The 16,585-nt window shown below is 44.2% G+C and overlaps 1 protein-coding gene across 1 annotated transcript in view; it reads left to right on the top strand.

Moving 5' to 3' along the window:
• reln (reelin) overlaps positions 1-16,585 on the top strand; it is a 178,251-nt gene that overhangs the window by 69,232 nt on the left and 92,434 nt on the right. The window contains exons 9-11 of the mRNA XM_007890885.2: positions 4,038-4,089; positions 9,006-9,102; positions 10,115-10,355. Of these exons, the coding sequence (XP_007889076.2) occupies positions 4,038-4,089; positions 9,006-9,102; positions 10,115-10,355 (390 nt within the window). The remainder of the gene's footprint in view (positions 1-4,037; positions 4,090-9,005; positions 9,103-10,114; positions 10,356-16,585) is intronic.

The raw sequence follows: 16,585 nt of genomic DNA, 5'->3' as shown, positions 1-16,585 counted from the left end.
AAAGTCTATCATTTTACAACCCCCGCCCCCCCCACCCTTCCCACCCCAGTGCTGTATCACTGAATACAATTATTTTGTTCTCCTAATTTCTAGTCATTGTTAGAATTCATAGAATCCGACAGCACAGAAGGAGGCCATTCGGCCCATCATACCTGTGCCGGCTTAGTTGAAGGAGCGATCCAACCAGTCCCACTCCCCGGCTCTTTCCTTGCAAATTTTTCCGTTTCAAGTAAATATCCAATTTCCCTTTTCAAAGTTATCATTGAATCTGCTTCCACCATCCCCTTTCAGGCAGTGCATTCCAGACAGTAACAACCTGCTGTGTAAAAAAAAAACCTTCTCCTCATCTCCCCTCATCGTACACTCAAATCTCTTTGGCAGATGCTTTGCGAAAGTCAAGCAAACGGATTGAGAGATCGAGAAACAGATTGACTGCTCAAAAATGTCAATGCATTTGGAAGCGTTATCTAAAATCACTGTCAGATTTGAGCGGTGGAGATTAACAGACACTTGACTGTCACCCTGCTGTTAGCACCGAATGATACTAAGAGAATCTTGGATCAGGGCTTCAGATCTTAAACTGTTTCCGTAAGAACGTTAATGACACTTACAATCTATAGCTGGAATTTTTCTGAAGTCTCACATTCAATCCTCTGTTTGGTTTCTGGACCATTTAAGATTTAGTTTAAGATTGTAGATATTTCTGTTTCTCCCTTTGAGGCTAGCTTTATCCCGTCTTGTTGGTGGGGGGGAGGGGGTGAATCATTTTCTGACGTGTGCTTTTTGTAAATCGTCTGCAAGATAACACTGGTTGTGGTTCCCATGAAGAAAGTACAATCCCACGAGTTATTGAAGTGTTGTGGTAAAGTCAACTCCCTTTCTGGGTTCAGAAGTCCCATCCGAACAGAAATCGGCTTATTTTAGTCGGCCTCTTTCAATGGAGACGCACTGATAAAATTGTAGAGTGTGTGTTTCTCCATACGATAAATAATAATCATCTTGCCTTTGAAATAGCGCTTTTCGCATTGGGAAGGCACCTCAAGGCACGTCACAGGATTTTTCCATGCGCATTACTATAGGCAATGTCCCACAAACATCCGTGTAGTAGATGACCAACTTTATCTGGAGGTTGTTGGCCAGGGCACCAGGAGGAACCCCCTTCTCTTTGGATCCTACATAAGAACAAAAGATTCTGCAATTCTATTTGTTCACGAGAGTAACTTATATCTCGAATTCCTTTCCCCTTGCCTTTTCTTCATATTCCTTAAGATCCCAAATTCCTGTGAAAAATCTCTTAAGATTGATTCTGTCTTCTGGGACTGTGTATTACACATTCTCACAACAACAACAACAACAAGATTACATTTGTATAGCGCCTTTCACGTCGGGAGGACTTTCCAAGGCGCTGGACAGTGTACATACAGCATTTCAGACCCGAGCTGGGGTCAGCAGGGGAGAGGGGAGGGGAAGGGGGGTGGCCGATGGCATGGTCGAAGGGGAGGGTCTTGAGGCGGGACTTGAAGGAGGCTAAGGAGGGGGCGAGGCGGGGTGACTGGGGGATGGAATTCCAGAGGTTGGGGGCAGAGTGGCTGAAGGCTCTCCCGCTCATGGTGGGGCGGGTGGGGCGGGGGACGTGGAGCAGGCCGGTGCCGGCTGAGCTACATGTGCTACATGCCCTACATGTGCGCTGTTCACAGACTAGTAGGTCTGTCTAACATTGCAGTGTGTCAGCAGTAGTCTATTCTCCCAGGAGTGGGAGTGAGCATTTTGGGGAGGGAAGGGCAGCTCAGGTCAGAATGGGGGGTGGATTGAAGCTTGGAGACTAGGAGCAAGGGATTAGCAGGGCGTGGTCAACCTATTGGCATGGGGGGGACGAGGGACGGGGAGATGAAAAGAGGAGTCAAACATTTTCAGGACAGGAGGAAGAGGGGTGGGGGGGAGAAATCCTCATATCCTGCTCGGCTTGTAGATTTTTAAACGTTTTGATAACTTGTAACCGAGCAGTGCAACCCTACGAGACACATTAACCGAAGGGAACATGCAAGGAGCGATGTTTGAGCAGACAGCAGCTTGCTAGTTATTTTTTCCAATTACCATCTATCTCTCTGGTCTGAATTTCAAGTGATAAAGCTGTTGTGTGGGCAGTTTGTAAATTGCGCATCTGTGTCTTGAGTTTCATTTTGTTATTCAAATTTCAACCGTGCTACCTTTTAATTTAATAACATCTTATTTGCTCCACAAACACGCAGAGGGTAATCAATGACCGGAACAGGTTGCCAGGAAAGGTGGTAGAGACTGAGTCACTGGACTCATGTTATAAAGCAGCTTGATGCAGTGATGGGGGTGGTGGGTGGTGGGATGTGGTGGGTGGGGCGGGAGGGGAAATGGTAGAGTGGGCGTTCTGGGGGGTTGAGATCAGATGGGCTGAAGGGTATCCGTCACCCGGACTGATCTTATGATCTTGAGGACTTCGTGTAAGTAACTACGTTAAAAAAAATTCCCCAAAAAGTTATTTTGTGTGGTCATTTCTCACGCTGGCATAGAGAGAAGAAATTTGGGAAAATGGGACGTGCAGGATGATAGAAGGCGAACGAGACAAACCTCGGTCTTTTTCATCTCACAATTCCTACGTTTCAAACCCACTGAGCTTTCCGTCCTTCGCTGTGTCTTGAAGTAGAGTAGAAAAGATAGCATTGCAACATTTACTGACCACATTCCCGCTCAATTCCTGTGGTCGCACGTGTCAAATGAAAATCATAATGCAGGGCAAGCAATGGGGAGCTCAACAGTTTTCAGAAACCCATAGCGATATGAGGTGGAGGGGGTGTGGGGGCGGACATATAAAGGAGAGAGACCTAAATGCAATGCAGAGAGAGAGAGAGAGATGAATATTTTTTACCACCACATTATCTGCTCCACTGGAAACACTCTTCACTCTGGTTAAGTGGGTCTGACTGCTGACCCCTGGTGAGGATCAAACCTTTCATCCAGAGCCTACGAGACAACCATTGGCAGCACTGTGAGTGCTCAGAGATTACACTTTAATTTATCCTGTATTTGCTCCCTGGATTCATGAATTGTGGCTGCTGCTGGCAATGGGATGTGCATCACACTATCCTGTAGGATCTCTATTCAGGGAAAAGATTGTGTTGGAGCAGAGATCCACTTCCATTTGCCAGCCTTTGGCAGGGGTTCAGTTTGGGCAGCAATACCGAGGTGGGGGGGGGGGCGCGGTTGGAGGCTAACATGCTCGAAGTCCCTCTATGTAGCTGATCAAGACCTGAGGCTAATTGTTTACAATTCTGATCACCACAACTTAAGCGGTCTGCCCAGGCTCCAGAGGCAACATGTGGAGTCCTGTAGCTCAATGGTTAGAGCTCTCGCTGAGAGCTGGGTTTGATTCCCGGGCAGGGCGGAATATTAGGCAAATTTCCTTACTCCACACGCCTCTTTTCACCTAGCAGTAAATAAGAACCTGGTTGTTAGTCGATTGGCGGATGGCTTTTCCGGGGGCAGTAATCCTTCCAAAACAAATAATAATTTGGTCACTCCATCCACGACTGTTTGTGGGACACTGCTGTGCACAATTGGCTGCCGCGTTTCGCTCACGAAACATACAATCACTACACTTTAAGGTATATTCTATGAAGCGCTTTGAGACGTCTCGAAGATGTCATAGGGCGCTATATCAAATGCAAGGATTATTGTTATATTATAAGTTAGGGCTCTTCATTTTTGAGCGAAGACAACTCAGAGGAGATTGGAGGCAGGTTGATCGGGAAGGATTAGATCAGATGTGCCAAAGGGCCTTCTTCGGATATTTTAAGAAATGGGGGGGAAAATGGCTTTGAAGTGAAAATTGAATTGCAAGAAGTTCCATGCTATATAAAACTGTAAGACAAGTGGCTTAAGGTTCAGACCATACGTTTTTTCGGGCCTTTAAAGGTGCGTTGGACGAAGGATCTTTCAAACCAACTCAATTATTTTAGCTGCTGAATCAAAACTTCTCCCTCTAATTGTCTTCTCTCTTTTTCCAGACCACTGTTTTGCTTAATACAACCACAGCATCTGTTCTGCAGTTCTCTATTGGTAAGTGATCACACATAACAACCACTCGTTCACTCATCAGCAGGAAATGAAGCCCAGACAAGAGAACAAAGCAGATATGCAGAGGAGGTTTGAACCATGTTTGGTTCACGAGACTGCAGGAATCTTGATTTGAAATAATTTTCATCCAAAACTAATTTAGACATTTTCCATTAAGACATTGACCTCAAACCAACAGTGTAGTAAATAGTCCTGATTTCTTCCTGCGCTATCTCCAGAGGGACACATTATCCTTTCAATTAGACGATTGGATTGAACGACTATTGAATTGTTCTGGTGTTAATTAATTTATGAATGAAACAATTCCTTGAAAATTCCTTCTTGGTTGGAAATGTCTTCCCCAAAGATGCTCGGGTCATTTCAATCCAGTAAAAAAAACGATGCCGTTTGTTCTGCAATATGCTGTGGTAGATAACAGAATTCAGTTAGGGACACAAATGGAACGAGCGCAAGCTGTTTAATCTGACCATTTTTCATTCCACTCTGTAAAACGCTCCCACCATAATATTTCAAATAATAGAGCAAACCTTGAATATAGAGCTCGGTTAGACTGCAGGGTGCTGCTATAGGCTGGTTGACAAAGGAATAGGGTGCAAGTTTCTCTCTCCTCTACCGCCCGAGTAATGCATTGCACGGTAGATTGCTAATCTCAACCAGGTCTAAGGTGAAGATGAGGCAACAAGAACAACAACACAACTTGTACTTATATAGCGCCCTCCACGCAAGGGTAGCATCTCAGAGCACTTAACAGTGGTGGAGCCTGACTCCGAGCTGGGGTGGGGTGGGGGTAGGCGGCCATAAGCACGGTCGAAGACGAAGGTTTTCAGGCGGAACTTGGAGAAGGCGGAGGGATTGAGGGAGAATGTTCCAGAGTTTGAGGGCGTAGTGGCTGAAAGCACGACCTCCGATAGCGGGGCGGAGGCGGCCATGCCTTCAGTCACTATGCCCCGAAGCTCTGGAACTCTCTCCCTTAATCCCTCCATCTTGCCCCCTCCCTGCCCACTTTCAATTCCCACCTAAATACCTTCCTTTTTGATCGTGCTTACCGTCACCTTCCCCCTCCCTCTCCCCCTGGCTCGGTGTCAGACTCCGCCACTGCCAAGCGCTCTGAGGCGCTACCTCGCATGAAGAGCGCGATATAAATGCAAGTTATTGTTGTTGTTGGCATAACCCCAGCGGATCTAACTCAAAATTCTTGTCCTCACTTTCATACGCCTCCATGTCCTTACCCACCGTAGCTCCAAGACTTCCTGCGACACTTCTCCATCAGGAGGGGAGGGGAAAAGTACTAGAATCATAGGATCTTACAGCACAGAAGGAGGCCATTCGGCCCATCGTGCCTGTGAAAGAGCTGTCCAATTCGTCCCACCTCTCTGCTCTTATCTCATAGCCCTGCAAATATTTCCTTTTTCAAGCACAGGATGGAACGATAGAACTAGAGGAGGATAACATTGAAATGGTTATAATTTTAATAGCCTACGTGGCACGTGACCAAAATGTAATCATTTGCGACAGTGGGCAGTGCAAGACGAAATATTAATCACTCGCTCGCTGTAAGCTGTAGGAATTTCGTTTCACATTTTAAGGTGATGATTCATAAAAGAGTCAAATTTAAATGAAAGCAATATTTTCCGGTAGTGAAAATGTCACAGAATATATGAGTGAATTAAAGATAAGCGCTCCACGAGATAATGGATGGATGAAAGTAATGGAGGAATCCGTTCAAGGTACTCAATGTGGGAAACAATCCAGGAAAAAGTTAACGTTCAACACTTTCAACAGGGTTTAAGGGCCCCCACCCCACAACCCGCTCCCCATGACATTTAGTTACCATGTCCAAACAGCCATGTTTCAAATAGCCACTTTTCACACAGAATTGGACGTATTAATCAAACAGAAATGGATAGTGTCCTATATTTAATTAAAATTTTGGCTTCCTTTCCAATGAATGGTAATGAGCAGGTTGTGGAGCCCAATTCCTCGGGAGCAGGATAATTGGATTTACACACGATCCCTTACTCCAGCTGCAATCCGGGGGTGGGGGGGGGTTGGAATTCTCTAATGCCTGTGAATTTATTTATTTATTTATTTACTTTGTCAGTCCAGCAATGGCTCATTCTCTCCACTGAGTTCATACATTTACCTGATCTGTTAATACCTCCACTGGTTGGTACATTTGCTTCATTTGGTCAGGCCTTCAGCCTTTCTGCCCCCACCTTTTGGAACTCCATCCCACAGTCCCTACATCTTACTCCCCTCCCTCGCTTGTTTCAAGGCCCATCTCAAGACCCTCCTTTTCGACCGCGCCTTCGGTCCCCCGCGTACCCCTAACCTCCCTGCCCTCCACTCCTCCTGAACCCAACCCCCAGCTCGGGTGTAAATTCTGATGGTCCAGCACTTTGGCAGGTCCTCCCGACCTGAAAGGCTCTATACAAGTATAATTGGTTGTTGTTTTTGTTGATTTGATAATGAAATATCTCACACTGCTCACACACAAAAGTTTGCTCCGATCAGAGAATCACCCCCTACATGTGCAATATCCTTTCATTTAAATGCATTTTTGTTTTAAATATCCCATATCCTGTTTTTATTGAACCTGCACCCAAGGAACTTGCCTTTGAATCGATACGTAGCTCTTTGATGCTGCGTGATTTTTCCAGGTTTGAGAAACTGCTCGATTTTACTTTATTTTGTCGATTCTGCCAGGGTGACGTCCTTCATGTTTTGGATGTTATTGTAACAGTTGTGCAGAACTACAAAGCATCTAGTTCCCAAAGCCCCCCAAACCCCACCTCTCCATTCTTCCCTTCGTGCCTTTGCATTGACGTCCTTCTGCTAACATGATGGATGGTCTGGTCTATGGCCATCACTTCAATGTTGCTTCATACACAGCAATGGACATGGTGCGAAGGGTCTCCCTAATGTTATTCTGTTTCACATGATGGAGGGTTCATCATCCAGGGTCAAACAGACGTGGAGATCAAAGAATGTTAAGGCTCAGAAAGCTTTGCTTCATTATTTTGTGTGCTTTTGTTTTGTCTTCAACATGCAACAAGTTCCAAATAGTCACACGTTATTCTCATGGCACAAAGCACACATGGTAACAGTGGAATCTTACTTGTTTGCAGTGCCAAAGAGCCTCATTTGTAACGCTGCCTCCAGTGTCAGGGTTACCAGACCTTGACTCCGAATACATTCACTCTACATTTTAGGTTGTGTGCTATGGGACACTCATCGTGCCCAACGCCCAAGCTCTGCAGTCTAATTGGGGCGAAGAGATTCATGTCTGGTGATGGCAAAGTGCTTCTTTCATCTACCTCACAATGTCAGATAATTCATTCAGAAATCAGCCACCAGTCAGAAAGCTGTGGTCAGCGGTCTTTCATTATTCCTTTAGGCCCCCGTAACCTGGACATTAACAGACAGCCCAATTCTTCAAACAATTGTGTAAGGGTGGAACTCTCCCTCAATCCTTCCATCTTGCCTCCCCAACCCCCTTCAAACCTCACCTAAAGACCTTACTTTTTGATCATACTTACGGTCACCTCCCCCCTCCCTCTCCCCCGGCTCGTTGTCAGACTCCACCACGTTCAAGCGCTCTAGAACACTACCCCAGGTGAAGGGCGCTATGTAAATGCAAGTTATTGTTGTTGTCGCTATTGCTAGAACACGCTTAGTCACTAAAGCAAGCAGTTTGCCTTTTAACACACTGCAACCAGATCTGCAAGCAACACTCCTGTCCAGAGCGCTGTTGGTGAGGTGCAGCCCGTTATGTCCTCTCTAGTAGGATAGAAGTCCCAAAGGGTGGCTACCAGAGAAACTACTTCCTCTGGTGGGGGAATCCAGAACAAGGCGGAGGACATGATCTTAAAATTAGAGCCACGCCATTTAGGAATGAAATCCAGATAGCATTTTTTCATGCAAAAGGTAGTGAAATATCTAGAACTCTCTCCCCCCACAAAAGGCTGTGGATGCTGGATCCATTCAAATTTTCAAGACTGAGCTGGATAGTTTTTTGTTAGGTCAGGGTATCGAGGGATACGGGGCAAAGGCGGGTGATTGGAGTTGAGGTACGGATCAGCCATGATCTAATAGAATGGCGGAACGGGCTTGAGGGGCTGAGTGCCCAACTCCTGTTCCTACGATGCCAGCACACACAGCTCACAGGAAGGCTTTCAATGGAGAGTTGAAGGGACTCAACCGTCTCCGTTGGTCTTTGCCAACTGCTCTCTGGTTTAATGGTGACCCCTACCGGGGTAACAAGCTTGTTACCTACCAGCCAATTAGTGGGGGGTGTTATTATTGTTAAAAGACCGTTTTAACGTGCGATTGAGAACATTATACTTCGGCTTTCATCATTGTTGTCGGCATTGCTGTAGTGCCTGTGAGTTACAGAACAGCAGCATAAAGAGGTCACTTCTGCTAACCAGCTGTTACCACAAGAACTTCCATCTGACAGAGAGAGAGAGGAGTTTCGCTGCATTCAACTCTTTCATGAACTTAAAGTATCCACCACACCACACATTCCATATTCCAGTCTCCATCACATCTCATTGATCTTTAAAGACTTAAAGGCATGCGTGTCCATGCTGTGCAAATGGCAACAGCCACTGTTACTGTGAGGAGAAGCCATTTTGCGCTCGAGGCTACTCATATTCATTCAAATGTATTCAGCCTGCCCTCGTGGGAAATGTGACAGATTACTTTGCTCTAAAACGTGATTTATCATCTATATATCACAGGTGCCCCATATTTACACTTAGCCGCAAATCAGACGATAATTTCATCATAAATCAAAGCCTGAAGGTTTGGAGACTAATGGAGGTGCTGGAAGGTCGCTTGATGATGGATATGTCAGCCCTCCTTCTGACGTTGTTTTCCTCTGCTCCGGTTTGCAGGGTCAGGAACGTGTCGGTACAGCTACACCGATCCCAGTATCATCGTATCCTACACCAAGAACAACTCCGCAGACTGGTTTGTCCTGGAGAAAATCAGGTTTGTACAATAATAATAATAATAATCCTTGTATTTGATATCGCGCTTTATCACGTCTTTGAGACGTCTCAAAGCGCTTCACAGGATATACTGTGAAGGGAATTGACTGTATTCTGTGCGCAAAATGCGGCAGCCAAGTGCGTACAGCAGCATCTCACAAACAGCCGTGGATTGAGTGACCAAATTATTTTTTAAAAATGTTTTAAGTGATTATTATCCCTGGAAAAGCAATCAGCCAATCGACCAACAACAGGGTTCCTACTCATTGCTAGGTAAACAGAGGCGTGTGGAGTAAGACAACCTGCCTAAGATTTTGCTCCACCCGGGACTCGAACACAGGTCCTCTTGCGAGGCGAGTGGTCCAACCGATACACTGCAGGACTCTGAAAAGGACAATAAGGTTCAGTTAATAAGTTGTAGGTGGGGGCAGCAGAAAGAGACATCAACGTCTAAAGACATCCCCTCCCCATGTGTAAACTAAATACTCTTTTCAACAGGATTGAGGCTTGGTGTTTGTTTCAAAGTCTCCTTTTCCCCTTTCCTTTGGTTTGTGGACTTGTGTCTAGGAAGGGGGAAAGGAGTAATATATGAAGTCTGGCTTAGAAACCGGGCTTTTGTTGGCCTGGATGCCAAAGGAAACTCCCTTCGCTTTTCAAATAGTGTCACTTCTGACAGTGCAGAGTTCCCCCAACACTGCACTGAAGTGTCAGCTGAGGCTCGAAGCCCCAATGTGGGACTCGAACCCACAATTAACACCAACTATTGGGGCAAGTGCAGCCTGGACTAATAATCCTTCTCTATGTAAGTAGATTGTGCGATGTGGGTAGAAAGCAAGAGAGCCAAATGAAATTGCGTTTAACCCCAAAAAAACGACAAGTGATCTAATAATAATCCAAATAAAACCTTACGTTTGAGATTGAGCCTTTATCGTGCAAACGTTTCAATGTTTAAATAAATCAATCAATTTTTTTGTAAGTGTTTAAACGTTTTGTTTTTTTAAACCCACCGACAGGGCTCCTTCCAACACCAGCACGGTCATCCACATCATCTACCTACCCCAAGACGCCAAGGGTGAAAATATCAAATTTAAATGGAAACAAGAGTTCCTTCTGGCGAGTGACATGTATGAGGCCTGCTGGGCCCTGGATAACATCCTGATCATCAACGCTGCCCACAAACAAGTGCTCCTGGAAGACAATCTAGATCCGGTTGACACGGGCAATTGGCTCTTTTTCCCCGGAGCCACCGTCAAGGTTGGTTTCAATTTTAAACTGCTTATCCTCATCCCGTCCCCACATTTCGTCCCCCGTGTTCCAAAAGCTCCGAGACATTATCAAGCGTGAAGATTGCTATATAAATGCAAGTTGTTCTTGTGGTTGTAAATTACGTTAAAACCTGATTGTCATTAAAAAGCAGTCTCTGTTGGAAGGAGCTTGAAACCTGCTCACGAATATGAGTAAGGAAAGGAGTAAGGAAACTTGCCCAAAGTTTCTTCTCCCCCCCCCCCCCGTCTGGCTATCAAATATGTCCTTCCGTCTGGATGGGTTGAATGACACCTCCTTAATTTAGGAAATTTATGACGTTCGCGTGCTCCGCATCGAAGGTGTTGAGGGCAGATTCCTCTCCATCTGTTCCACCAGCCATTTGCAATCTGCCGTTGCCCAAACTGCAGTGCGTGCGTTCCGATCGGAGAGATCCTGAGAACACGCGCGGGAACCAGCTGTCGGGAAATATCAGCGCAGCAGTGTAAGCCTTGGGGAAAAAATAGTGATGTTATTTTTCTATTAGCCCTTGATGTATATTGAACTGTGTGATGATAAGAGTGATGAGAAACATCCTGGCCACGTGGAGGTGAGGTTGTTGGCGATGCGTGTGGTGTTGTGATGGGACCTCATTGAGATGCACTTGTTCTCAGCTCATCCCAACAGCCAGCTGCTGGAGGAAACACAATGTGCTGGGGGTAACTACTGCAGTATAACCAGTTAAACCTGCATAGCTTGCCATAGAAAGCACTGCGCAGCATGTTTACCTCTGTTTGACCAACTGAGATTGCTGTACCCATTAGGGTTTTGTCTTTCAAGCTTAATAATAATAATATTAAATAATCCTCGTATTTGATATAGCACCTTATCGCGTCTTCGAGACATCTCAAAGCGCTTCACAGCTATACCATAAAGTGACTGTATATTTTGGGGTCGAAAAGCAGCAGACAATTGCGCAAAGCAGGGTCCCACAAACAATTGAGTGACCAATTATTATTATTATTTATTTAGTTTTGAAGGGATTACTATCCCCGGAAAAGGGATCCCACAATCGACCAACCGGGTTTCTACTTACTGCTCGGTAAACAGAGGCGTGTGGAGTAGGAAACTTGCCCAAAGTTTCCCCCTGCCCTGGAATCGAGCCCACGTTCTCTCGCTTGCGAGTTGAGTGCTCTAACCACTAAGCTACAGGTTGCTACTTGACTGAATAAGAATCAAGCGGGAAGAATCCATGCCCCCAGTGACTGTCCTGCTCCTCTAAGCCTTGTGGCTGATCAGTCATTAGCAATACTTTGAAGTCCTGTCTAGCTGAGCGAACCGAATGAGCGAAACCGCCACAGAGACTGGATTTCATTGGCAGACACATCACCTTGAAGCCAGTTCAGCCTTGAAGAGACCCTGCTTACTCAACCATTTCCTCCTCCTCCTCCTCCTCCCCGAAGGACAGTCATTAGTTGGTCATTAGACATCTGACAAGTGCAGGTCTGATTCTTATATATAGATATATAGATATATCGTGGAGTCCTGTAGCTCAGTGGTTAGAGCACTCGCTTTGCAAGCGAGAGACCTGAGTTCAATTCCAGGCAGAGGGCGAAACCTTGGGCAAGTTTCCTTACTCCACACAGAGCCTAATAATAACCCCTTCAAAATCCCAAAACAATAATACATTGGTCATTTTCAATCTACGACTGTTTGTGGGACATTGCTGTGCGCAATTGGCTGCCGCGTTCGCCCACAAATATACAGTCAATTCACTTTACAGTGTGTTCTGTGAAGCGCTTTGGGACGTCCTCCCGACGTGAAAAGCGCTATATCAAATGCAAGGATTATTATTATTATTATTATATAGTAAAGGTCCAGACTGTCCATTGCATCTTTCTGCATATTATAACTGTTATTAGAAAATATAAGGCTAAATTAAGTAATAAAATATTTGATAATTTTGAGTGTCACTGAGGCTGCAGTCCAGATTATTTCCCCTTTCACTACCCATTTCTTCTCTTTCCTCCAATGCGATTTTTATTTAAAGCAGATATTATTTAATAGCCATGTTTATAGTCCTGTAGCTCAATGGTTAGAGCACTCGCCTCACAAGTGAGAGACCTGGGTTTGATTCCCGGCAGGGTGAAACCTTGGGCAAGTTTCCTTACTCCACACGCCTGGTAATAATCCTTCAAAAAAAAATTAATAAAATTGGTCACTTCCATCCACGACTGTTTGTGGGACACTGCTGTGCGCAATTGGCTGCCGCATTTCGCCCACAAATATACAGTTAATTCACTTTACAGTCTATTCTGTGAAGCGCTTTGAGACGTCTAGAAGATGTGATAAGGCGCTATATCAAATGCAAGGATTATTATTATTATATAATATATACTAGAAACTCAGCAAGTCTGTTGGGGAACAGCACAGCTCAGCATGAAATGTGTGAGTGCGTTGCCAGCACAGCGAGGACCCGCAGCATGGACACACAACGTGCTTAGAAATGAGGCATCTTAACACTCGCTTGGCTGGCATCTTTCATCCCAAGTGTTAACCGGGGTTATCAAGTTTCTATGCAGTTGATGCATAGTCTTTGCAGTCTCATGTTTCACGATGACCCCAGTTAACGCTTAATGTATTTCCTTTTTTTTTTACTTTCTCCAGTCTGTATTTACTGCTTTTGCTTAGCACAGAGTTTAAAGAACTGCAATTCCCACATTTCGCCCACAACATATACACCCAATCCACTTTACAGTATATTCTGTGAAGCGCTTTGAGAAGTTTCAACCACGTGATAAGTCGCGATATCAAACACAAGGATTATTATAGCTATTGTTATAAATGTAACAAACACTTTGGTACAGTACAGAGTATCTTCCGTATGCATAATACAAATTGACTGTCAAAAAAATTCATCTGAATGATTTTTCAATGAGTTTTAAATCTATCGATTCCTTGCACACGTACAGCAAAAAATCATGACCGATTTGATTTGTTTTACAACATGAAATGACATCAATAATTATTGATACGTTCTGAAAACTCATGAATCCATTTCAAACAGCGTTGCCTAACACTTCTGGCAATTTGCAGAGAAAAGCTGCCGGTGTCAATTTATTCCAGTAATAATAATCCTTTCATTTGATATAGTGCCTTATCAGGCCTTCGAGACCTCTCGAGCATTTCACGCAGTTTAGTAAATGTCTTTTGTAGACAATTGCAGCAACTACTTTGCACATAGCAATGTCCCACAAACAGCCATGAAGTAAATGACCAATTTTATTTGGGGAATTACTGACGAGGTTATCAGGCAATGGGGGAAGGGGTCCCATCTCTTATCAAACAGCGCCATGGGATCTTTAATGTCCACCTGAACAAACAGCTGGGATCTCAGGTAATATCTCATCTGAAGGACGACAACTTTGACAATTCAACATGTCCCAGCCCAGCACTGGAGTGTCAGTCTTGCTTAAAGTCCTGACGCGGAACTTAAACTTGCAACTTTCTGACTCATCTGAGCCAAACTGACACTGTTAAAGTAGAACTGGATGGATGGTTAAGAGCAGAGTGAAGCACTCAAACTGGGGAGTCCTGCAACTCAGTGGTTAGAGCACTCGCCTCGCAAGTAAGAAAACCCGGGTTCGATTCCCAGACAGGGCGAAACGTTGGGTAAGTTTCCTTACTCCACAACGCTTCTGTTTACCTAGCAGTAAGTAGGAATCTGGTTGTTAGTCGATTGGCAGATCGCAAAATAAGGATAATAATCCCTTATAAAAAAAAAGAAAAAAAATTATTTGGTCACTCAATCCATGACTGATTGTGAAACACTGCTGTGCGCAATTGGCTGCCATGTTTTTCCCACAAAGTACAGAGTATAATTCACTTTACAGTACATTCTGCGAAGTGCTTTGAGACGTCTCAACAATGCAATCAAAATGCAAGGATTGTTATTATTATTATGTGACGCTGAAATGGACACTATCATACTTTGAAAACTGCACTGGTTTATTTTTGTATTTGGGGAAATGCTCTTAAAATGGTACCAAAGCTCCCAGAGGATTAGCGTATTTGAAATGCGAGCACTTAATTTAATGAATAGCTATGCACTTGACCTAGTTTCTCTTTTTTTGTGTGTTGTGCGTATATCCTGACTGGAAATCTGGTAATTTAATTTGTAAAATTACATTTGAAATCGTTAACATTTCCAGTCCCAGCCTGAGGTTCCAAAACAGCATCCCTCCAGAAACTAAACAGAGAATCCTAGTTCATTGCTTTATATTAGGGTGAAACCTTAGGCACGTTTCGTTACTCCACACGCCTTTTGTTTACCTATCAGGAAGTAGGAACCCGGTTGTTAAGTCGATTGGCGGATCACTTTTCCAGGGGTAATAATCAAAACAATAATAATAATAATTTAGTCCCTCAATCCATGAATGTTTATTGTTGTGCACAATTTACTGCTGTGTTTTGCCCTCAAAACATACAGTCAATTCTCTTTACAATGTATTCTGAGAAGCGCTTTGAAACGCCTCGAAGGCATGATGAGGCGCTATATTAAATGCATGGATTATTATTAACTGTGTTTCGATTCAGAATATTAATGTTTTGATATCTCTCTCAAACACATAGACGTTATGTGTGATTGATGTGCTGAATGTGAAGGTTTATTTTTCGGGAGGGGGTGAGAAAGGGGAATTAAGTCCCTAAATACATTTATTTCAAAAGGCGGAAAATTACTCCTTTGAAGATTAACATCAACAATTCCAATGTACTAATCCCTTTCCCATTCGTTCCCATCGTGCAAAACTCTTAACAACGGTTCTGTTCCCATTTCCTCCCGAGTGTGGAATTTCAATGTACCATTCCCATTCTCCCTGAGATTAGAATTCCACTGGACCATTCGGTGTGAATTGCATTCCCATTCAACAACAACAACAACAACAACAAATTGTATTTGTACCGCGCCTTTCACGTCCCAAGGCGCTGGACAGTCAAGGATTTGCACCCGTGCTGGGAGTTGGGATCAGGAGGGCTGGAGGGCAAGAAGGGTGAGGGTAGGAGGGTGACTGAAGGCACAGTCGAAAAGGAGAGTCTTGAGACGGGCCTTGAAGGAGGCAAGGGAAGGGGTGAGGTCAAGAGACAGTATTATGGACGTCCAAAGGCTCAAAGCCCGACCTCCTTCTCTTTCACTATTAATGCTTAGATATTCCTGGAGATTAAAATTCCTTAGAAATCAAAAATGAGCCCAGTTTGTAACGCTTAGTGCAGTGAGTATGGTCATCGTACATCCAACATTTTGCTTCAAGCAAATGTGTGCTGTAGAATCCTCACTATCTGATGTTATGAAATGTGTTTTCTACTTGTGTAGCGTGAATGACTGAACGAATTGGCTGCGATGCAATGATTTGCAAATTGCCTATTTTTATCTGCAGTTTACAGAAATCCTCCTCCGGGTATAATCCCGATCTAAGCGTAACACTTCTTTGCAAATTTAGTGGTGGTCTGATCGCGATTCAGCTGTACACCAACCCCCAACCAGTCACACGCCCGCAAACCCTGTTCCCATCACAGTTGTTACCATTTGCTAATAACAAACACTTGATTGTAATTGCAGACAAAGCAATGGAGTGAAATGGCACAATGTTTCGCTGCACGTCAGAATTGCTCTACGTGACTGTTTGCCACTTTTATGCACTTCTGTCTGTAGATCACTAAAATGTACGAGATCACTGCATTATATTTCACAAAATACGCTAAAAACTTAATAAAGCAAAGAGAAGAGGCTGCCAAACATACTTTTGGGTTTATGGCAAATTGTTCAGAAGATTGGCTGCTACAATACAAACTGTTTTGTATACATCATCCTGATGTGATATTTAACATTGGTTAAAAATACACACCTTGTACAATCAGGCTGCAGTTCTAAACGTGTAAGTACACATTATAATGATAATAACCTATGCATTCGATATAGCGCCTTATCATATAATTGAGACGCTTCACAGAATATACTGTAAAGCGGATTAACTGTGTATTTTGTGGGTGAAGCACAGCAGCCAATTCCACACAGCAATGTCCCACAAACAGTCCTGAATTGAGTGACCAAATGTTTTTTATTACTCTGACGTGCAGCCTGACATGGTTATATTGCCTGTAATCATGTGATGCTGGATATTACTCTGCAGGTCAAGCCACCACTGCAACTTGAGAGGCAATAATTCATCCGATAGGACGGGTAA

Source organism: Callorhinchus milii, unplaced genomic scaffold, assembly GCF_018977255.1.
Source record: "Callorhinchus milii isolate IMCB2004 unplaced genomic scaffold, IMCB_Cmil_1.0 Scaffold5, whole genome shotgun sequence".
In the NCBI taxonomy this organism is placed as follows: Eukaryota; Metazoa; Chordata; class Chondrichthyes; order Chimaeriformes; family Callorhinchidae; genus Callorhinchus; species Callorhinchus milii.
The sequence above is the reverse complement of the archived record's forward strand: the minus strand, read 5'-3'. Positions and strand labels throughout refer to the sequence as shown.